Genomic DNA, 24,080 nt, shown 5'->3' on the forward strand with positions numbered 1-24,080 from the left:
CATCACCACAGCGTAAGCTAAAGGAGGAAACAGCTTGCAAAAATTCTCAGCTAAGATTGCGCCAACATGACCTTGCAACACGTGCCATGACAGGTCACCGTTAGCCGACGGAGATTAACGACTTCTAGACACCTACCTACAATTAGATCGACAAACAAACAGATATAATGACCCACAGTCCAGGCAGACACACACACACACACGGTAGCAGTGTCATGATTTCACCAGGCGACGGTATCAACAGCTACCCTGTCGCCGTGCTGCTGTTTAGACACCCCCGGACACGAACAGGCTCCCCGTAACGTGTATATTCACCGTGACGCGCCCTAACACGGGTCGGAGCCGGGCTGAGACGGACATTGACACGACAGCGGTCTCATGGGACAGACCGGAGAGCTGGCGGAACGGCGCGATACTGACAAAGTGCTGACTTAATCGCGTGTTCGGCTCCGGTGATGGCGGTAGATTCCGTAATTGATGCGAAGGTGTGGCTTAGATAAACCGGTAGCGACTCTGGATAGCTGGCATGTGTATAGCTGGGTGTGTACTGTGTATTCAATGTATCAGCATTAGGTAGGTGAGGCAGTTATGATTAATGATGCGCTCAAGAGGTGGCTGGGGACGACCCTATCATAAACGTTAGTACGGGGTCGTCTGTACTGAACGTCATGCCTACATGTGATGACGTCACAGTGTGCGGGGAGACAAACAGAAAGGGTTAGCCGACTGATTGAAACATTTATCATGCCAGAGCCGTGGGGTAATTGAGTTGTGCTCCCTCAGTCATGCTGAGTCAGTCTACAAGACAGAGTGAGCTCTTTAAATACGCCATGTGCCAAGTCCGAAGGATCATTAGTTTACACCGAACAAACACTAGAGCTCATGTTCGCTTCTATCCAACAAGTTGCTGACGATGGTTCCTAATGGCTTTTGTTGAGATATAGACGGAAGGTTACAGCGGCCGGTAAGGTATTAAGACAGTGGTTTCATGCGCCGTCCATCTCTGTTAGTGACAACGAAGGCAAGTGTGCCTGGTACCATCACAGATAGCTACATGGAAACCATTAACACAAAACACTTTTTAATACATGGAATTGATAAGAGTAACTTACAGCGTCTGCACATTTTCCAGCGGCCCGAATGTTCCATTTGAAAGTGACTGGATGTTGTTATCGAACAGAGACCTGGAAAACAAGATATCGGGTACACGTTAGCCTTTCCGTCATTCAATGAGAAGATGGGGCGATTTGCTAAGGAAATTTGGCTAGCACGTTATAATTCCTTAACACATTTGACAAGAACTATTTCAAAGCGAGAATATGCATGCTAGACGCCAGTTCCATCAAAAATAGACCATAAATTTCCTTGATCAGTATCCAAGCTTCAAAGCACTAGCCGGTTCATAAAAATCACATTGTAATGCTAATGATCGTGGGACGGTCAAGAACTCAATAGGTAGATAAGAACTGATATTAATTACCATGCTCATAAAACCTCTCATTATTACGAACCAATGAACAGAACGAAATAGCGTTACCATCACATACAGCCTAATTAGAAATACACTCGGTCATTCACGATACTCACAGAAGCGTCAGGCTATTCAGGTCTCGGAATGCGTCCTTCTGAATGCAGGATATCTTGTTTGCGTTCAGCAGCCTGGGAAAAGCAAATAAGACATGCGGTTTAGCAGTTGCACTGCCTGCATATTTAGCATGATCAGATCCGTGGATGTCGAATGCGCTCCTAAAATACAGTAAAAACAGTTTGCTTTCTACCCGTGAGTTTAGCGGCCCGGCCGAGCGCTACAAACACCATTAGTCGTCTCGCCCGCCACAGCGCCTCCACGGTTCATGAAACACGTCCCGGAGCCGGTCTCAGGGACAAATTTACACCAGCTCCCCCTCCGGGCCCGAGTCTCCCCACCGTCGCTCCCGGAACCGCCGCGGAACATTCGCCCGAGTTTGCCCCGCTCGATGACAACCCATCTCATGGTTCAGTGGTCCGCCGCCACACGACCACCATCATCACGACCATACGTCATCTGGTGACCCCGTGACCTCTGACGGCGCACCAGCCTATCGGCGGCATCCTCCAAAAACACGCGCCCCCGGCGACTGGCAAGGCGCCGTAATTTAATTTCTCGCCTCAGCGACCTTATCACCGGCATGATCTTGAGTTATTTGGCGGTGGGCAGAGCCGTCGCCTGAGGCCGACACGGCCTCGGCATGCGCTCGGAAAATCGCCTGTTACAAGTGTGGAAAACAACGCAGATACACGGACAGCGGCCGCTACTTTCTACACAGGCTAGACAGAGTGGCTCCTGGCCTCGCACATGCCGCACCCGCGTCAGATCATGCACTCTGACCTCTCTCTCCAGCCTCCCCCCCCCCTCCCCGCTGCAGTGAGCGCTGTGAGAGCCGGTGCCTGTAGGTCGCGCCGACCAAATTGGCTATTACCAGCGCACTGGGTGGGACAATTATCTAATTAGTATGCCTCCACGCCGCGGCACGGGAGCAGGTATTTAAATTACTCAGGGACCGGATCATAAAACGCGGGCGGGACGGCCGATCGTAAAGGCCGGCCGCTAAAGGAGACGGGTCACCGCAGCGGCGAGCGGCAGACGGGCGGATGGCCGGGCGGCGGCAGGGCGGATGGCAGGGCGGGGGCGGCGGCTACGACGACGCGATGGCGGGGGCGGGGCGGTCGACATGATCAGATCATGGACATCTGAACACATAAACTCTGGGAAAGAGAGTTATGACAGGTGACGAGAGCGATTCGGCTACAACGTGGTATCTCTAAATGATCTCACGGAGTCCAGCTCTGTAAACTTAATTATACAAACCCAGCCGCAAAGACTGTCGCTGCACAAAGATATCACAATATTCGTTAAAACATTCCACTCAAACACTACTTTTAACCTATTTCTGCGTCTCACAGTACTTACAGCAGTTGAAGAGAAACCAGTCCGTGGAAGAGGCCAGAAGGCAGCATACTGAGCCGGTTCCCGTAGATGACTCTGTGGCAGACAAACACAAAGTGATGAGCCTCACTTCGCCAGTACTCAGTGAGGGCGTGTCACCATTCGCGCAGCTTCAGCACGATACCATCAATTGGAAAGATGATTGAACTGCATGAGCTTGAGTTAGTGCCAGGCTTCCGCTGCACTGGGCTTATATCATACATAACCCGCTTGAGGTAATGCCGGCAGGGTCGTTATTCCAGGCTCCACATGAGGCAGCACGTAAGTTATCCTGCGCGGCCATCCGATCGTACGTTAGTGGCCGGGGCCAGCCAGCGCCAGACCATGTTCGGGTAGATACCATCAGGATTGGCATAATGAAGCGTCGTATTTTATGCGGTTCGATTCGTGCGGAAGGAGGGTAAGAGCCAATAGGGTTTCGTGTGGGTTGTATGTCTTGGGTAAATCGGTGGGAAGGTCATTTATACGGTTGATATATGTGGCAAATGAGGCACGTATTTGAAAGATATGTAAGTTGGACCAACGCTGCAACTACAAGCGATGGACAAAAACGAAATAATTTCGTCCCGTACTGCACAAAGATTTACTCGGATTTGGACTATTATGGCAAATCGCGTAATGAAAGACAATAAATTGACAATTTTTTAAAATAATAGCGAGCATAATTTCATCAAATATGTCTTCTACGCCCCATTTGATACTATAACTAGCAAAAAAGTTGATAAATGGCATTTGCGGCGGTATGTCATCTATGGCAATATAACTCTTCCGCGGAGAATAGCCGACGCCTTTGCTGATGCGATAAGTTTTCCATGGCTCACTGAACACATTTCAGACGTGGCCAATAATATATATTGAAATTGATTTGATTTCAATCTCAAAAGTTTAGATTGAACGATAATTACAGAAAATGAAACAAACTAATAAACGCTTCTGACTCCTGAAACACTTACTGGAGGTTACAGCGGGTTAGTTCGATGCCGATGCTATCAATGGAACTGTTTCGATCCTCCGAATTATTGTCAGTTGTTAATTTCAAATTCATTTATTAATGATAAAAAGAAACACAAAAGAAGCGAATCGCGCTGTACAAAGCAAACTCTTACAAAAAAGACGCTCCAAATAGCCACGCACTCTATGTGGTCTGGCATACCCACCAAACTGAGTCAACGCGTTCAGCATTCACCCCACACACGGCTACGTCCTTTGGCGCCGTCCAAACACGACAGAACGGCTCCCTCCACCCAGCACTTCACCTGTCTCCCGAGCACGCCCCGGGGCAGTTTGGCTAGGTCACCAGAGGTCAGTGTCAGCCGCGTCAGCCCTCACTGACCGATGTCCTCCCGGTGGCTATACAAGGGCACGTTCGGGAAGCTGGACTGATCGGAGGGCTACCGAACGGGTCCCAAGAGAGGTGTTCCGGTGACCGGTTTGGGGTTGAGCTACTGGGGATTACGTCTTGTATGGGTGAGATGAGTGTCATGTGAGGTCAAAGCCGACGCCCTTCGAGTTTGAGACGCCGGACACGTCAGAGGGCTAGTCACGAGTCCAGAGAAATGTCAGGCGCTCGCTTGCTCACACAAAGCGACTCGTGACTTGGGTCAGGTGGGGGCGGTTAATGGGTTACATCACTGTCTAGTCACCTGACTTTGGGGAGTTGGATTTCCATTTAGCCCACACTTACAGCGAGTTGAGTTCCGTTAGATCTTCGAAGGCATCCGACGCGATCTTGGAGATTTGATTGTGGCTCAGATCTCTGCAAGAAGCGAAATCGAATGATCAGCCGGTTTTCGTAACCTAGGAGACATTTACAATTCCGGAACCGCAGTGCGGCTGAATTCAAGAGCGCCAGAGCAGCTATGCATCTCCGGCAAGCGACAGGAATATGCACAACGCGACACACGTGGCCTACAGCCGCCTCCATGCTACGCGACACAGCGGGGCAGGGGACACTTCCAGCCGCGCGCTGCGGGGGGTCCGGGTAGGGGGTCCGGCAGCACAGTAAAAGTACAGGCGTTCGCTGCCCGGCGGCGCAGTATAACTACAGGCGCTCCCTGCCCGGCGGCACAGTATAACTACAGGCGCTCCCTGCCCGGCGGCACAGTATACCTAACATGCGCTCCTTGCCTGGCGGCACAGTATACCTAACAGGCGCTCCCTGCCCGGCGGCACAGTATAACTACAGGCGCTTCCTGCCCGGCGGCACAGTATAACTACAGGCGTTTCCTGCCCTGCCCGGCGGCACAGTATAACTACAGGCGTTTCCTACCCTGCCCGGCGGCACAGTATACCTGACAGGCGCTCCCTGCCCGGCGGCACAGTACCTATATCTTACAGGCGCTCCCTGTACGACGGTACAGTATACCCATACAGGCGCTCCCTGCACAGCGTCACAGTATAATTACAGGCGCTCTCTGCGCGACGGTACAGTATAACTGACAGGGGTCCCATGCCCGGAGGCGCAGAATGCCTCCAGGCGCTCGGAATGCAGAATGGCCTGATTACCAGGCGTCCTGAGATATCGTGGCGTGGACGATCTAACCAGCATATAAATCTTTCGGGAGCTCCGACTGTTAAACTGACATCCGCTTGGAGCCTTCGGTGAATCTTGCCAACATACAGTCAGACCTCCATTTCAGTGCCGTTCTTCCCTCCCGTATAAAGAATTAATGTGACCACGCATAAAAGGCCACATAACGTCCGACAGGTGGGTCCAACAGGCGGGGAAGCCGGCATTAGAGACAGCTGACCTCGCACCACAATACCGCCACTCTGGCTCCTCTATCGGCTATCGTGGACGGTCTCTAAACGGTCCCAGTCGACCTGAACCTCCGTCCGACCGACTGAATGACCAACGAGCCAGGCGCTGGTGTGAGCTCAGGTGGGCAGATGGCCCGATACGGTCACGGGCGCGTGTCACGCTGTTGTAATCCCAGCCGCTGCAAAACGGCACGATGCTATCGACGGGTGGGGCGGCGGAGAGGCGGGGCACTACCCTGTCCGGGCAGAGAGGCGGACACTCGGGCCGTCTCGGTTCCGCGCGGGGGAGTTGCGGGCGGCGCGACGAGGCGACGAAGGCGGCGCGTCGGAGAGTAGAGTGAGCGAGCGAGCGAGCGAGCGAGCGGGCGGGCGAGCGGTCGAACGAGCGGGCGGGCGCAGTGCGCACTGCTTACATTCGTTTGATGCGTCTGTAGGCGCTGAAAGCCCGCGCAGGGATCTCGCTGATCTTGTTCTGTTCCAGGCGGCTGAAAGTAGAGACAATGTCAGATCCCGGCCGGGGCGAGGGAGTCACGCGTGACGACAGGTGAGACGGTGAGTGATGTGTGAGGTGATGTGACGTGACATCGGTGAAGGTTGATGATTTTTTTTTGTGAGTGATTACGTGATACACTGCAAAAGAGGAAAAGAAACGATGCTGTTTCTTGTGCTTAGATAATTATCTAAGCACAAGATTATCTAGATTATCTAGATTATAATCTAAGCACAAGAAACAACATCACATGCCGTGCCAATCATCTACCGACAAATTCAAGAGTTGAACAGCGGAGAAATGACGTAAAAAGAAAAAAGGGAAATCAATCACTTCGAGAAAATGATAAAATCAATCACTCGCATGTAACGGTTCTTGTACGAGTTCTAGTGAGGAAGGAACAGCAATACCGGTAGTCTAAAGCTAACACAACCGCAGCCATTCCCTTCTCCCCCCTCCCCACCCCCAACACAGCTACCACACTAATGCACCCTTTGGATGGCGTCCCGCACCGTTCACCACAGCCGCCGATTCCAGGCCGGCGGCCGGCGTTTTACGGGCCCGTCTGTGTGAGAGATCGGCCGGGTTTATGTCCGACTGGGCGGCACACACGCTCACAGAGAATGTCCAGACATCGGTGCCGGGCTGTAAATGTCTGCGCTCGTCCCCGCCCCGCCTGTCGCCATTGACTTGTGGAAGGGCGGACAAAAGCGAGCACACCAAACACCGCTGCGAGCCCGATCGGTACTGAAATAGCCAAGCACACGCCCACACCGCCCCACTTAAAGGTCCTTATGTAAATACGGCCATTCATTTTCTGCGGTACACCCTTCCAAAAATGGTGGGGACAACGGCTGGAATTTTGTTTATGTACCCCTAGAACAATATAAAAGGTTTGATTATAACATACAAACGCTTTGTGTCTATCCCGGTGGCATTCTTTCGGAAGATTAAAACTTATAAAGCGGACATAAATTATCACTAGCGTGGGATGAGGAGTCAGCTATCCGTTTACCCCACCAGAGTAATAAATAATCTTCAGACCGTTTTCGTGTGCGGCCCTCTAAGAGCAGTTCGCCGCAGCGAAAGACCAACAGGGTTCAACTGAAGCAGACACGTGTGATATACTGGCCGTATTAATTTTCTGGCGTGATGTATGTGTACATGTTTCAGCCACTTGACCTATGAAAACTTGGTTGCACGAACCACAAATCATACGCTCCTGCTTGCCACAGCATCCGGTGCCCCGTACGGAGCTAGCTCTTAGAGCTGATTAAGATGACTTCATACCGTTACCGTAAGTCACCCAAAACGGCGTTATGCTTATACGGATGTCTTTATTTTGGAAGTCTCGATTGGCAAACGTTAAACGCACTAGCATAATCAAACATTTAAGTCAGAGACATACCTCAGAGTCAGGTCATATCTGAACACACGTATTAGGAAATCGCCATCGCGCAAAGTTTGGTACTCCCGCCCCATCCCTGTCCAGTATTCAGTGCGTTGATATGTATTCTACTCACAGTTCGATGGTGTCCAGGGGGATGTGTTTGGGGATGACCTCCAGCCCGCGGTCTCGGCAGTCGACAGAGCCCTGGGAGCAGACACACTCATCCGGACAGAGGCTCTCGGGTGCACACTGGCTGTCCGGTGGTCGGGAGTCGGCTGGAACAAGACAGACAGATCAGCGCGAGTCAGGGCAGGTGGCAGGGCGGAACAAATAGTGAGAAACCGGCTCCAAAAAGCAATTAAGAGCAGATATGCCAACCAATTCGAGTGTCTAGTGAAGATAATAAAAGACTGAGATGAGCGCGAAATATGTTCGATAAAAAGTATGAATGTCTATCGACCTTAAATCGCATAAACGTACGGCAGAAGAAATACGGCTATCGTTCTATTTGCAGCGCCTTCAAATATCAGAGCGATGAGGTAGGCCTATCCCTGACACGCTAAATCGACAGAGTTCTCGCTCCTTCCCTTACCGTCGCATTTCAACTGTTCAGCTGCCAGTGAGCGCAGACCCCGCCCCACCAGCTGGTAGGGCGCGTGGCAGACGGCTCCCGAGTCCAGCAGGCCTCCCCTGGCCAGCCGGACGAGCCAGCTGAGGTGGCAGTCGCACACCAGAGGGTTGCCCTCCAGTGTGACCACCCTCAGCCGGGGACTGTGGTGGAGCAGCCGGGCGGAAAGGTGCTGCAGACGGTTACCGCCCAGCCGTCTGCAGGAGAGTGGGAGTGAGTGGGGTTAGGCTCAGGTCAGGTCAGATCAGGGGTGCTGCAAACGGCTACCGCCCAGCCGTCTATCGGAGAGACGGGGGAGGTGAGAGGGTTTAGTCTCAGGTGAGTGGGTTTAGGTTCAAGTAAGGTCATCTCTAAAGCTCATATGTGATCAGGCCAGAATGGCTTAAAACGGATTATCTCAGGTCACATGACGAAAGAAGAGGGTGTGTCACATATCTTTAGAAGTTATAAAAACCACCACAGTGTGGCTTATAACAAAGTACGACACGTAAAAATACCAAGTGACATTACATAAGATGTATTTCGCTCCACTCTGCATTACGTCAAAACAATTAAACTGCATAAGCAATAAATAAACATAATTGCTTCCAAGATGACAGCTTTCCTCATCTAGCAGCATAAAAACACCCACTGTAAATCAGCTTAACACAGAATAAATGCACTAAAACAGCAAACTGTCAAGGCTGGAGGTTAGTGCTTTGAATGGTTGAAATGTCGTCAGTAAAGACACGTCAAACTGGTTACTCACAGTATTTCCAGTTGTCCGCTGGAGCTTGTGGCATCGGCGCTGACGCATCGAAGCTGGTTATGTTCCAGGTTACTGTGAACATCGGTAAGCAGGTTAAAACCAAGTACCTAGGTAACTAAAACTGAGACACACGCATCAATGGTCAAATAAGTCACAACGGTAACATAAGAATTATGATCGCAACAATATATTGTTTGTGTAACAATGTCAATTTTTGTTAAAGAAATGTGATACGTTCGTCTACAAAGCAGGCAAACGTATTACCTGAAATTCGAAATTCACCGAAACTATTATCTAACTTACATTTCTCGGAGGCTGGCAAGTTTGGCGAAAGTATCGGATGGGATGCTCCTGATGAGATTATGGCCCAGGTCCCTGTGAAACAAACGGCCATTGTCGGTATAAATGGCGTGGACACTGATCCGCATCACTGCAGACAGTACATCCTGCACCCGTGGCATTGTTCATCGCCGTCTGACACCCCCTCAGACCGTGCAGCCATGTAGCGTCACAACAAACTGGCGACCTCAGCTCACATGACGTCACCAGACTTTTGAGCACCGACCTTCACATCGGCAGACGGGTCACTAACTGTACGGGCCAAGGGAGCCGTCCCAAAAGCTACAAACCAACTTCTTACGGTGGGCCGCCGGGCCCGGGTCTCCGTGAATATCCTCACAGTTTTTGCAGGTGTGTTTTTATGAGTTCGTGAGGGATAAATGATGAGGTCTCCAGCACGCAACTTTATTGAGGTATCGACAGCATCTCTGACTGCTAATGACGGTCATTATATTCGGGCATCACGTGCGGAAATGACAGACAGGTGCCAGATAATGGCGGCACGCATTCGTCATGCATTCATTTCAACAGCTGTACTCGGGCTCCAATGGTTATTTCGAATCACGATAGCCGCCATTTTTTACTCAGAACTGGCAAATAGCAAATGAAAAAGTGCGATTTCGGATGAAGGAATTTGCCACGTGAATATTGGATTTGGCTTAGGACGACGTTCCATACTTTTGACGAGTTATATACTGGTTTCTGAACTCTGATGTCTGTCACTGAGACAGTAAAATCCTGAATGGACCAGTGTCCTCTATGACCTCTCATTTCAGCGTTGTAGAAGCAGCCTACGAGGCCTGATCTGGCGACCATCGGGACACATCAGACAGTCTGGCGTCCGCCGCTCACGTGCCCCGTCAGCGGGCCTCGGCCGGATGTCGGAGGTCGTCCCCCGACCCCGCTGACCGGGGACATTCTCCGACTGACCCCGCGACCACGCGCGACACCTGACACCGCACGACACCGCGACCAGGCAGAACCCGATGGCACAGATGCCCTTGGCGTCACACAGAGGCATATGTCTCGTCCCTGGCTCTCCTAACGACTGCTCAGCCATGGGGAAATTGTGTGCCGCTATCTCGCAGCGGGACGTAGATCGTGTGTCGGTCCTGGAAGGAAATGATGCAGAAACTCAGGAGAGTATTTCTGGCATCTAGGGTCGAGCCTATCTGCTGAGAGGTCATTGCCTGGTGGCTGGGGATCTGATATAAGAATGGCGCTCGTCACTTGTCTTGCCGAGTGTAATATCCTCAATTTCCCAGCATGTTCCCGAATAATGCGTAAAAATATAGCTATTTTTAGTGGTAGACCTACTCATTATGGTATCCATTATGCAGGATGTTGGCGGCCTGCAGAGTACGGATTTCGCATATGTTCGTTGCTGACTGCTAGGAAGTGACAGCAAATTTGAGTCACTTTATTAAGAAAGTTGACGTTAAAAATGCAAAAAAAAATTAAAAATAGAAAAATGATAAAGGTTAACGATTCAGAATACAACTGCAAGGCTTTTAAAAACAAAAACATGACAAAAATATCCGAAAATGTAACAGAATTAAACACTTTCCAAAATACCAATCTGTAAACTGCATAAGCGTCCATACGATTACGATACCCTTTCAATTAGAAAAATTATGACAGCCAGTCTGAATGATTGAGCTGTTTTCGCCACATGGGCGCACTTTCGGCACTTTTGTCATCACTTGCAAATTGGGCACCATTGTCTGAGCTTCTCCGAGGAAAGATTGTTGGCTTGATTAAGGATATCTGCTGGCGATCTGAAATGCCATTTCAAGTTTATCACGCTATGGCTATGTCGGTAATACCTCAGGGCGACACTAAGACCACGCATTACAGCTGGTTAGTTTCAATCGCAAATTCACACTTCGACGCAAAGTGCATTGTTTAAATGCTTAAAACGTGCCTTTACTGATGCTTCTGTACTACGCAGCACATAGTAGGCTAGTTCTTTATATTAAACGTTCAAACTGTGGCTCCTGAATCCTTTGACCTTCACATGGCGCGAACAAGGACAGCCGGCGTCCATAATTTGTCCCGAGTCGTCCAGTTCTGATAAAAATTCGCTCCAAATCCGTGGCTGGCTTCCAGGGCTGCAATTTTGTGCGGCGACGAGTGGCCGGTGGCCCGTAAATTATACCGGCGGGCCCGGGGCTCGGCCGCAGCACCCACTAACTGAAATATGCCGACACCATACCGCCACACCGCCAACTCGGTCCGAAAACGTGCGCCTGACCGCTGCAAACCTGTCCGTAACGGCACTCCGTCGTGAAACTGAGCCCCGCATCACGCACCGATTCAACTTTCAGCACGCAGTCGCAGTGGCCGATACGGGATTTGTTATCAGTTTGTATCGAATGATTACTTGACACATACGTCTCGCTGCTAATTGTGAATCTCTCTTATCATATCCGAAATGTCAATTGATGATGACAGAAGCAGAATGAGTACCACAGAAAAGCACGCAAGTGAGTTAAAAGCTGCAATGGAAAGTGAGTAACCAAATTAGTCAATTGTTAATGCAGCCCCTGCATATTTGAGATTGCAGCACCGTGTCCCAGCATGGTGCCGCTTATCAGAAAATACGTCACTGAAATGCAGATGAGATTCCTATAGCGGAATAATTAATGCCGGTGCTCTTTGGGTCATTCCCCAGCCGTTATCATTCCCATCGATTGTTTGAGCAGCTCAATGGCTCTACGAACTAATCTCGGCACATTTAAAAGCTGATACGGGCTTACAACATAGATAAGCACGTTGTAATGCATGGCATGTCCTAAACATTTACTGCCTCTGAAATAACAAGAGATCCGACAGCATTAACTAGGTACACAGTAGCGAACATCCTGCGATCTTGATAAGGAAGTTGTTATGGGGTATCAGCTTCTAACGTACATTTATAGCTATAGTGATGTTAGAAGACAGCTTGTTCAGCGAAAACAAACAATTATGGGATTTTTAAAGTTAACCATAAAATGTTTTTGCATTCGAATATTTGAAATTCAGGGTATGGACAAAATGGATGGTAATTTAGTGCCAACTTATGGTCAAGCAACATATCAGACTCTCCCTCATTTAGCGTGTTATTTCACAGTTCTGGAAACGGTAAGCAGCACACATTAAATCCGTTCCAATCTTCCTCCCGCAGTGGCATTGCGAAGCCTCAGTGCACCTGTTGGAAAAATAGCGGGATTGCCTTCCATAGTTCCCGCAGTGTTCCGCGGCCTACAATTTCCTCGACCCCAACGACCGGCTGTCGCGTGACGACGTACCGGTTAAAGTTGCGGATAAATTTCGCACGTGACGAATCGGAAAGACAGTATGCGATGTTTCCTTTCAGATTCAGACAGCGAAATCAAGGTAAATCACAGAACAGCCTGAAGTTCAGACAAAAGATAAGCTGACTCTCCGTTTAGACCCCGTTCTTACTGCGCTCAGTTTCGTCAGAGGTGATTCCTTCCGGCCATGTTCTCGCTATGGATATGTGACTGGGTGTGACAGTCCCCACGTCACTGAAGGTGCTGACGTCACCACCAAATCAGCTGACAGGTGACAGCTGGGCGCGAGGAGCGCTGACAGTCGCTGACAGGTCGCCCAGATGACACCCGATACAGGTACGCGTAATGCACATTACTCAGTCCGATTTTGCATGGTGCATGCATAAGATAAGTTGCAAAGAGTTGTAGAGGAAGATGTAAGCGCGAGTCAGACGCGTCACGGGGCTTAATCAAATATATGGCCCGTCGACTGGACATTGTAGACTGTCATCAGATGATAGATAAAAGGTCTGGTGGCTAGAAAGGAACGACATTTTAAAAGTTGTCGGAAATGTCTCGAGCAAAGTCTAGCAGACACAGATGATTATATATGCATATGCGTTTAGCAAAAACTTTAAAAAAAAAATGAATAGCTGGCAGCCAACTCCAAAGCTTAAACCCAAAATAATGTGTCATATTGAATGGCCCGCCATGGTGCTGCCATAACCCCATAGCCCACAGTGTTGCAGCTTTGGCCTTTGGGTTAATCCACCATATATGTGCTATGTCGAAATGTGACAGACACCGCCCCACCCCTCCGTCGCACGCGTCGTTTCCGAACGAAACGCGAAACTAATCCCGATCCGAACAATGCCGCATCATTGCGGTCCACAGGCCACAGCCGACTTAAGTCATGTCGAGCCGCTCTAACCCCGTCGCGGGGGTTCACGCTGGACAATGGGGCTTAACTCAGGCTCCACGTGCCGGGGTGCACCGCCGTCGTGACACGTTCCGGGCGAATGGTGCGCATTCAACTTCCCGACTCGCTTCTTGGGGAATTGCGCGCTTGCGAAACACGCATATAAATTACTTTAATAGGTCGCGCGATGACCTGCTGGGACGTGAGCGCTTGTCCGCATCAGGACACTGGGGACAAGCGAAACGGCTTGTGATGTATACGGAGGTGTATTCTGAGCGCTAGCACGGGCGATGCAAAGCCGACCGACCGCGGCGAGGTGGTAGGACTGCGGTCCGCGGTCTGTATGACAGGCTACGGTACGGCGGCAGCCGGTAACAGAGGTTCGTCCACCTGGCAAACGCTCCACTCCTGTTTACCTGGCCCGTCTCTGCTCTGCTCTCACATGGAGAGACCCAGAGAATACCAACCCACGTCGGCCGTCCTCCGCGCACCTGGTTGTCATAGCAACCGCGTCCAGCCGGCATTCCTGTACGCACAGACCGGCTCGAGGGCCACGCATCCAGCGATTATAAACGACGTGACCCTGCGCCTTTCGACGCGGTCTGAATCGAATGAATGGAGCGTGCAGACTCTATTGGGAGTGAGACCCCCGACGCGGCAAATGTATCAATCACGACGGCGCACGGCGAGCCGGCAGCGGCGCGGTCAATTCGTTTTGTGTCGCTGTCGATGCCTGAATAGCACGCCGGAAAGATTTGCCACTTGCGGCATAATTGCGTCGTTTATCACAGGCCGGGCGTTGGCGGGCGTCATGAGCGATATAGCGCCCGGCAGGGGACGGTCGGCGAAGGCTGTGATCGCCCTCAGCTGCCGACACGGAGAGGAGAGCAGAGGTGACCTCGATCAATCGACCCCCGCGAGTCCCGCAGGTGACCTCGGCCACCGTGACCTGAGCACGCCGGGGAGCCGCCCCCGCCCGGCACGATACCCGTATGTCTTCATCACGACTTCCGCACCTGACGGGGCGCGTGTAACGGCCGGCGACCCACCGCGCAGTCCGGAACTCTGCCTAATGAACCAGAGAGCCCAGAGACTGAGGGAGACTGAAATTTTGTTACACAATCATCTCTCTACTTCCTCGTTAAAATAATAATGTTGGAGATGTGATTTGCGATGTGCATATACATAATCCGGAGTATTGAGTTTATTACTTTATAGACGATCATTGAGAGAGTTAAAAACTACAGCCGCTTGTTATTGAAACCAATTGTTTTATCATAAATGAAGCGTTGCAATGCATAAAAGGCAGCATCTGTTATTGTAAAATTCTGAACGTTACGTAAGTGTACACTGTGCAATGTGCATGTGTCAATGATGGTAGAAAGCCGTCCACAGCAACCTTGTACAACCTTAGACGTCTTGTTATAAGCGACAACTTCATGAGCCAGCCGACCATTTTTGCATTCTGTCTAGTTCCTTTAGACGATAATCCGGATAATTCCACGGAGTATATAAGGTGACAACTGTGACATCGCCGACGAGCTGGAAAATTCACCCTGCACGATTCTGCCGTGCTGAAGCGTCACCATATCCGTTGCCACCCAGCCCCGATCAAATACCCCAAGCACGAGTTCCCTAATTGTAGATATCAATGGCAGATTAGATCATAATCTGAGATAGATGCACCTTTCACAAGGTTTATGGCAGAAAGCAGCGCTGAATCTTGTAAGAGCTGCACGATCATGTTTTATGAGACATTTTGTGGCACAAGAATATACAGCAATATGGGTTCTCACGACAATGAACGTCAAGGTGTCAAAAAATGCCGTTTAGCATGACAGACACGCCAGCAAGTCAGGCGAAATAGGTGGTAGAATTAGACTAAATTGCAATAAAATATAAATCATAGTAAACTTTCGGGTCCGTCACTTTATAGCGGTGGCAACGGCTTTGGTCAATTGTTCTCATTCCATGATTATCGTATTCAGCACTTAAAAACTGGCTGATTAATTCACGGAGGAAAAAATAATTGAACAGTCAAGACCATGGACTCCTTGCAACACTTGGCTGTTTCGTTTCCAGAGCACAATGAGTTAGTTTTTCCAACAGAATAACGTCTCCTTACCTCTGACTTGTTTACGGCCAGGGCCTCGTTTCATAAAACTCTGCCGTAACTTACACCTTTCCGTAATTCACACCCTTTCAAACTACGGAGCGCAAATGAAGCTGTTTCATAAAGCCACAACTGGAATTGTTTACACCCCCGTAACTAAGCACAAATGCGTAGTTGCCGTAATTTATCAAGCGTCCTACAATTTACAATTTCATGTCAAAACTTATTTCTTTACGAGAAATTAATAAAACAGTTATGTTGATTTTAAGTATTAAAAAAAATATTTATGAAAAAATCAATATGATTTTGCTGACCATCCTTTATTAAATCAATTTAATGAAAACAGCAGAAAGTCAGCTAAGCAGAAGTGCCAACTACGAAAGTGGCGCGGCGCGGCGAATAAACAAAATTCCGATAGTGGCCACAAAAAAGCGACGGGTACAGAAGATTTGCAGTTCCTTTTTCGCCTTCCGGCTGTTCTTTCTTGCTCTCGGGCTCAACATTATAAAATGGATTAAAAATTGGCTTCGAATCTCAACATTAATTCAAATTAACGCAACATTTTTGTGCGTAGTTTACACCACTGATATCAAGAACATGATAAAATATTTGGCGTTAATTACGTCGTTTTATGAAACCCAAATGGCATCAATTGGTCCGGAATCGAGCATTTGCCGTAAATGAAGCATCGTAATTTCGATGGCGTGAATTACTCCGGTCTCCGGCTTTATGAAACCGAATTGGCATCAAATACGCCAAATCTGGCATGATCGACGGAATGCCGTAAGTAATTCCTTTTATGAAACGAGGCCCAGGCTTCATTCTACACTACCCAGCCCATCCCTTCCATCACCAATAGAGGCTCTAGAGTGTCCCTCTCTCCTCTGAAATTATGCCCCGAGGCCATGTCACCGCAGAGTGCAGTCCCCACTGCTGCTCAATACCTCCCGAGCGCTGCCAATGCCTCTTGAGGACCCTACTCGCCCTCCCCTCTCCACACCACTTCCCCGAGGCTCCTCCTCACCCGATCGGTCACGGCTGCTCACAAGGCGCCGGTCGACACCGTCCCACACCACTGCCGAGGCCGTAAACAACGGCGTTAACCATAAATCAATTAGTGCGGATGGTGCAAGTAGCTGGAGAGGCGTCATTACGGCCAGGTGATCGGCAGGGCCCCGGGCGGTCAGCGAACGGACGGGTGCTGTAGAGACTGCAGGTGAGGCACCGGAGAGGGTCGGTTGGTGTCTGAGGTGGCAGAGGTGACTGGCGCGGTTGGAGCTCAAGCTCAGCTCGTGGTGCTGCGTCATGACGCTCTGCAGTCTGCAGTAAGGCTGGAGGGTGCTGGAGAGGTCGAGTCGGGAGGGTTGAGAGGCAAGGAAATGAAGACGGTGGTATTGAAGGGAATGAAGTAAGGAGAAATGAAATGGGCATTAAAGTAATTACAGGTAAGGAATAGAAGGAAGATCCGGTTATATCTAGCAAGAAAAAAATCGGATAATTATCCAACATCTTCGCGTGAGGTTCAGTGTCCGACCGTGTCCGAACAGCATCTACCGACACCTCCGCCTGCGGCTCGGAGTTTTTCCTCTTCGTTAAAGGAAACAGTCCACTTTCCTGAAATCAGTATTTTGCTATTGATTTATGATTTTTTATGCTCAAAATAATCATGAAATAAAATAAAACCTTTTTGTAAAAACAATTATTTTCTATATTTTAATATAGGTCGAACTATATTCTATGTAAAATAATGTTTGACGCGGAAGCTTATTACGCATTGACCAATCATATTGCGTAGCTCAAACCTACGCATACTGCATTGGCTGTAAGCAGCACGCTGATTGGCTGACGATGACGTGGCTGCATTCCTGTGCAAGGCACGCATTCCTCTACAAGGCACTGTTTTCGGAACGAGAAATGGAATATCTTCGTCTAGGGTGATCGTTGAGCCATAAAAGCTCCTGATTTGTGCTAGTCTCAGCTCAAGCTACGAAACTGCTATTCCAGCTCAAAACCCCATGTTAAAAGTGAACTATTTCCTTTAACGAGCCCCATCGCCCAGCGGTCAGCGATCGGAGCCCACCACCTCGGCATCTCAGCCATGGGGCGTGATTACTGCGGCGCCCAACACAATCGAGCGGCGCACAAAAACACCGGACCGAGCGGCCAGCCACCGCGCCAGACGCATACAGCAGGGGGACGTGACCTTAGTTAGAACAAGTAACGGAGGGGAGGGAAAATAGACAGGAGAACCGGTCATGGCTGAATGGTGGGTTGTCTTCTGAGTCCACAAAAGTACCTTGGTTACTCATTTGAGAAAATTGCCCAGAAACACGCGTTTACAACTTCCGGCGACAAATCGTCGGCTACTTCAAAGCCAAGCATCTCAGTCCTCCAAGGTCCAGCGCAGGATTCCAAGAATCCCGACCGAAGGACGCGATTGATAGGCCGAGCGGCGACTTCGGCACTGAGGACGGCATCGACAGCGGCTCCGACGGTCCGGTTCGAGCACATACGTCACCCAGATGGGTTGACACGTCATTACATGGCTATTGTGACGTGACGTCTGTCCTCCGGTTGTCGTTAAAGAGCGGCATCAGTCAGTCCCGTTGGCGGGGCGATGGCGAACAAGGTGGGAAGGGTGGGTCCGGTGTGAAGAGAAGGAGAGGAAGCGAGACGAGACCACCTGGGTGGTCGGAGTTTAACGGTGCCTGCATAGATAAGCCACGTGCATGCTGGACGGAGAAGGAAGATGGGAAAGACAAGGGGATTGCAAAATAACAATGAATTCAAGATCGATCCAGTGAATAGCGACAATGGTGTGAGAGCTTTCCGAAAGGCTTATCGACGTGTTTGAATGTTTTGTCAAAATCGGGGCTTACTTCCATACGATTGCGCCAGCCAAGACGGTGAGTGGAAAGGGGACTAAATATAAGTGCAATATGTAAATGGGGCTCTTCAAACACGCATTGCTACTGCTACAATTTTCACAATGTGGAGCGATTTCAAAAGCATAATTTGTTTCTCAGTGTTACAAGCACTTGCTCTATTATTTCTGGGAGCCAGAATGCAAGAGTCGGTCGTTTTGTTGTGAAAGCGCACCAGGGAATTCTCTAACGGACGAGCACACCATTTCGGAAAGCCATAGCCGCATCCAAATGGAACCGTGCATTTTCGCCACCTCCATTTATTTTCATTGCAATCGTAAATGCCACTCGGAAATGAAGCTTTTCCACAGAGTTCTAAATTCGAAGACACATTTTAGCCAAAGCCAATCGCACTTTGACTATAAATCGTCTGAAGCCGATGCGGCTCCGCAAGCTTTTGAATATTCCGGACATAGCCGTCCATAAGGTTTCCATTCTGGTGAAGATGGCTAGTTTGTCCGTTCATGTTTTACCCGTGGAGGCGGGTGGCGAGCCTCAGGACATCATTCATATATCACGTAGCACCGCAGCCTCCTCCCTCAAGCTCCGCCTCACCCCGCGCGCTCTGCGCCGTTCTGTGCTCGCACTGCGCCGCCATCGTCGCCGCGACATGCCGGCCGGGCCATTACCGCCGCTTTACGAGACGGCCGCGCTGCCAATGCCGCTGCCGCGCCGGATTAGTGACGTTCCGGTATTTATACGTTGATCGGACGATGGGTCATTAGAAAGAAACGATGAGTCGCCTCTCTGGGGCGCCCGGTCGACGCATAGGACGGCGAGCGGTGAAGCGGCGGTGGGGCGGCGGGCGGTGGGGCGGTGAGGCGGTGGGGCGGTGGGGCGGTGGGGCGGTGGGGCGATGAGACGGCTGAGCGGTGGGCGGTGGGCGGTGGGCGGTGCTGGACGAGTTAGAGCGGCGATAAATCTGACTAAGCCCCTCTAATGTGGCGCTAGTCCGTGAAGTGAGGGCGGCTAGAAGCGGCGGATGACTGACCAGCGAGGGTAGCCTTCTCCGGCTCATCCCGTCAGAATGGTTATGGACAGCTGCTAAGGAAGAACCGTACAGGAATGTTGTACAGACGGAATCAACAGGCAGACAGCATGACTATCGGGACTTAACATTCATCGTCCTTTAATGAATGAAAAATGTTCAATGAAAGCGGGTTCAGCAAGCAAGTCATATCATTCTTACTAGAGTTGCAAAGTTTTCCCCAAAGGCTGCTACCGGCACCGCCCCGCCCCACAAAAATTTTCTGGGATACCGGCATGCTACCACGCCCCAAGCAAAAAAAACCGCCAAATTACCGGCATACTAAAAAACCTGCATTCTTGATTCTAGCTTACCCCTACAAGAGATGCCACATTTTGGCATGCAGTACCTGTCCCACCCAGCAGCCATCCATTGTCCAACCACAAATACCAGCAGGCTGATTTTGGCTGAGTTGGCCCCACAAATACCCAAAATTTTGAAACTCAATTTCAGTCTATAACTGTTAAAATATCACCTGTAATCAAAGCGGTATTGCCTACAAAAAACTAACACATTCAGCAAAAAGGCGAGGACAAAAAGAACTTGAATTACTGAAATGTGTTTTTAAAGACTGGACAGTGAGCACTGAGCAGTAATCACATTTACATTTCACAGGTGTTCTACTTTTCCACATTCTCCTAAAATGTTGCAGGCACCAGCCAAATGTTTAAAATCTAGATGGTCAAAACATAAACAAGTACAGATTCGGCCATCTTCCTAACTGAGGAAGCGAGATCAACATCTACTGTTTCCTATCCACCATGGCTTGCTGGTTCGTGAATAAGATACGAATCATGTAAAAAAATGAGTTAATAACTCACTGGTCCTAAGAACAGTCACCAAATAATATGTATAAAAACGATATCTTCCATCCTCTCCAACCTCAAACGCAAGCTCAAACGGGAACAAACAGAAGGTTATGAAGGATTTCGAAACAAATGCGCCATAACAGAGGCTTTTAACCAGCTGAATAAAACGCTGCAAAAAAAGGTTTACGACTGCAAGCCACTGCCTCGTGAATGATTATATTGATAAAAATTATCCAACACAATATTAAATTATAATGAAATCAACAATGTGAGTGTAATTCACTACAAGAAAATTCATTTCTCTTCAGTTATTCAACCAAAAAAGGGTATATGAATAAATACCTGTTACGTCATCAGATTACATCCATTCATTAGGGGAGAGAGCATCTCAATCTTAAAAGTAAATCCTTGGTTGTATTATTTTGCGCCACTTCGTGTTCGTGTCAATTTTGCCTTCATGATGTGTTTTCTTGTAAAGATAAGACAAAATGTCAGTTCAAATCCATTTTCATTTAATTATGGGACCAAAGTCAGGCTCAGGGCTACCTAACACCTGCCTTTTCAGCTGGATTGTCAGTGTCAAATTCTTTGTAGAGTTTCTCAGACCACATCTCATGATCTCAAGACTCAAGGCCAGTTTCCAAACAATGTGTTTTTTGGTGTTTTGATTCTGCCTTTTCCCCTAGGGAATGTTGTCATGAACATTTATTTATTTTATTGTGTTATACATATTACCTACCATTAGACTTACTAATTGATATTTGATCGTGCCATTGCAACATGAATGAGTACCATTCCAATTCTTCCTTTTGTAGACCACAGTAGATTCTTGACAATTCTAATTATAACCAAGCCTGTGAAATGCTGAGGTCCATGTGTTACCCCTACCCTTAGCAATGGAACTTCTACCACAAAATGTATCTTGCAGTGGTTAATATTGCTGTTTTATTACAATTTGAGAGCCTCTTAGTGTCCAAAGTTTGAATCTTTTGCTGATTTTTTTTTTTGCATAAAATCAAAAATACCGGCATGCTACCGGCAAGACATGCCAGATACCACGAAAAAACCTGCGGTAGTGAAAAATTACCGGCATGCCGGTAGTGCGGTAGGGAAATTTTGCAACTCTAATTCTTACGTCACGCTCTGAAAATAATTGTGTTGCTGTATGCCATTTCCTCAGTTTAGTGTATCGAAATCAGCGCTCTATGGTGAGAAGCATTATCGCTTCTTAGATACCATTTGCAGAAGGCACAAATCAGAGGCCTGTTTCACTAAAAACTTGCGATTACAAGTGTTTGAACTTTACAATTCATAAGTATTTTTGCAAACTATGTAAAATCGGGTTTCACTAAACTTCATCACCAGCGGCACCTCCGATAAAAAGAGTTGGTAAATAAACTTGTAAACAATAAAATTGTTTTTAATCAAGAACTTTAACATGTTACAGATATTGCTACTTTTTATCAAACTATGTCTAGTTTTCATGTCAGAAATTACAGGAATAAATTAAAAATAATGATGCTGTTTCTGAGTGGTATAAATGATAGTTGACAATATCTTATTATTGAATGAAAATAACACGTGAAACATTTGACAGCAGAAGACTGTTGAATGCAATTATGGCGCGCGAATGACAAAACATGACGATATTTATTTATTGCTCGTAGCTGGTTCGTAGGGAATGTGCTAAGTGAAAAAGAGCATATAATGACTCAGCATATCATAATTGTTTTAAATAATTGATTGCTTTGCATCATTGCACAAAAAGTATCAAAATTCCGAACGTCAGGACCACTGGAATTTCAGGTTTGTAATTACGATGTTTTCTTTCAAGTTTCTGGTCTTCGTGAAACAGAAAGTTTGCGATTCCCGTGTTTTCTAGCAAACCTTTTCTTGTAAAAAAGTTTGCAAATTTTAAACTCAAAATTCATGCCCGAAGGTTTCGTGAAATCCAAATTTCAAATGTTGGTAATTATTTCTTTTAAACTCAAGTTTTTTCTTTGTAATTACACACTTTATTTGTTAGTGAAACAGGCCTCAGATGCGACAATTTGCCTTCGATTTCCTTGGAATGAAATGGCACAAATATCCATGCGATACAGAAACTTTCCTCTGAAAGGAGGAAGTATAGCAGAAATGATAATGCTCCAATAATATAAAGTAGGCAAATGAAGAATGGTGGAAATAACGAGGTTGCTATCAGGTTGCTATATCATCTTGTTAAAATGACACTTAAAAGGAACACAGCCCAATTATTGTAGGTAAGTATTACTCATTGATATAAAATATCTAATGCGGTCATGCAAGGCAATATTTTGCAAGAGTGCTTATACATAAACCGCTTTTGAAGTATATCACTTAACCACCTGGTAAGGCCGTGGGAAATTCATCATTGACGATAATGTAGCGATTTGGATCTTCGTGCTAACACCAAGTATTCGGTGTTGCGCCTTCATTACGGATTCCGCATTACCGTCGCCGTTAAATTCATGAGCGGAGGTCGTTCATTAGTGTACTCCTTGTTCCTTGATCGCTTACATGGGCCGCCTACCTTCAGCTCATTGCCGTCGGTCGTCCTATCTAACCCGAGGTCATGGCAAAACACCACCCCGACCGTTTCTGCTCGTAAGATAATGAAGACGGCGCGGCGGGGCGGTACAAACGATCCGAACCGCATCTGACAGCGCTTTCTCAACATTTTGATCCACGTCCCATCTCTGTGGATCGCCGGCGACGCGGTGTGATGTGACAGCTTCACCCAGATGGCGGCCGATGAAGTGAAGCGGAAGCGAGGTGCGTCGGACAGCCGGCCCAGGTCGGGGGTCCGTCAGAGCCGTCACGTCCATCAGACCCAAGATTCCCAGATGGACAGATAGGAGACGGCGACCTGCCGCCGCTGGGATCCCCGTGGGACCGGCCCTCGCTCCAGGCCGACCTTCCCAGACCGGCCGGGAACTGGAGTGGACGTCACATTCCGCCCCGGGGCATTGTCGGTTATATGTTCGGGACAACACAACAGGGCGAGACGTGTGTCAGAAGGGCTTCATTGTCAGGTCAGCCCCATCAGCCTCACGCCACGCCCACATCATGCCGACGTCATCACTCCGCCATGAATCCATCAGCCTTCAACCTTCATCCGACCCATGTCCTACAGGCACCCCACTCTCCTATCGGGACCCTGTCATCGGCCGATCGTCCAGCCCTTCCATTTAGATATCGGCCCACATGTCCAGATCGCGCCGGCCGGCCATTTTACATCCCTCTCTGACAGGTGACAGGCAGTGGCCAGCAGCCGATCGCCGCAGATTCCGGGCGGACAGGGGTGGCGGCGTCTCTGATGTCGGCCCAGCTACCGGAGCGGTGGGGCCGTCCAGTCCAGGTGCTGGGTTGTCTGATCCCCCGGACGAAAAGTGGATGTTACTTAGGAGGAGATGGAGTCTCGGGTAGAGGTGGAATGGGTCAGAGACAGGCTGAGAAAATGCCGAGAAGTGAGAACTGTATATATGACAGGCGAGCGAGTCGCTCCGAGAGAATGAACGAGAGAAGAAGACTAGAAACGGGCGTAGAGATCGAGTGAGGATGGGCTAGTCGGACTAACTGACGATCAAGAGGGTTGAGAGACATACCACCAGGCAGAGAAACGGACAAGACAACTCCTGTGACGGGCAAACC

General features: G+C 48.9%; 1 protein-coding gene across 1 annotated transcript in view; it reads right to left on the reverse strand.

The window, feature by feature from the left end:
- LOC122382937 (protein slit-like) overlaps positions 1-24,080 on the reverse strand; it is a 60,522-nt gene that overhangs the window by 34,214 nt on the left and 2,228 nt on the right. The window contains exons 3-11 of the mRNA XM_043368910.1: positions 9,306-9,377; positions 9,003-9,074; positions 8,219-8,451; positions 7,760-7,901; positions 6,160-6,231; positions 4,671-4,742; positions 2,951-3,022; positions 1,588-1,659; positions 1,113-1,184 (exon numbers count right to left, since the gene is read on the reverse strand). Of these exons, the coding sequence (XP_043224845.1) occupies positions 1,113-1,184; positions 1,588-1,659; positions 2,951-3,022; positions 4,671-4,742; positions 6,160-6,231; positions 7,760-7,901; positions 8,219-8,451; positions 9,003-9,074; positions 9,306-9,377 (879 nt within the window). The remainder of the gene's footprint in view (positions 1-1,112; positions 1,185-1,587; positions 1,660-2,950; positions 3,023-4,670; positions 4,743-6,159; positions 6,232-7,759; positions 7,902-8,218; positions 8,452-9,002; positions 9,075-9,305; positions 9,378-24,080) is intronic.

The sequence above is a fragment of the Amphibalanus amphitrite genome, unplaced genomic scaffold (assembly GCF_019059575.1).
Source record: "Amphibalanus amphitrite isolate SeventyFive unplaced genomic scaffold, NRLGWU_Aamphi_draft 000150F_arrow, whole genome shotgun sequence".
Taxonomy (NCBI): Eukaryota; Metazoa; Arthropoda; class Thecostraca; order Balanomorpha; family Balanidae; genus Amphibalanus; species Amphibalanus amphitrite.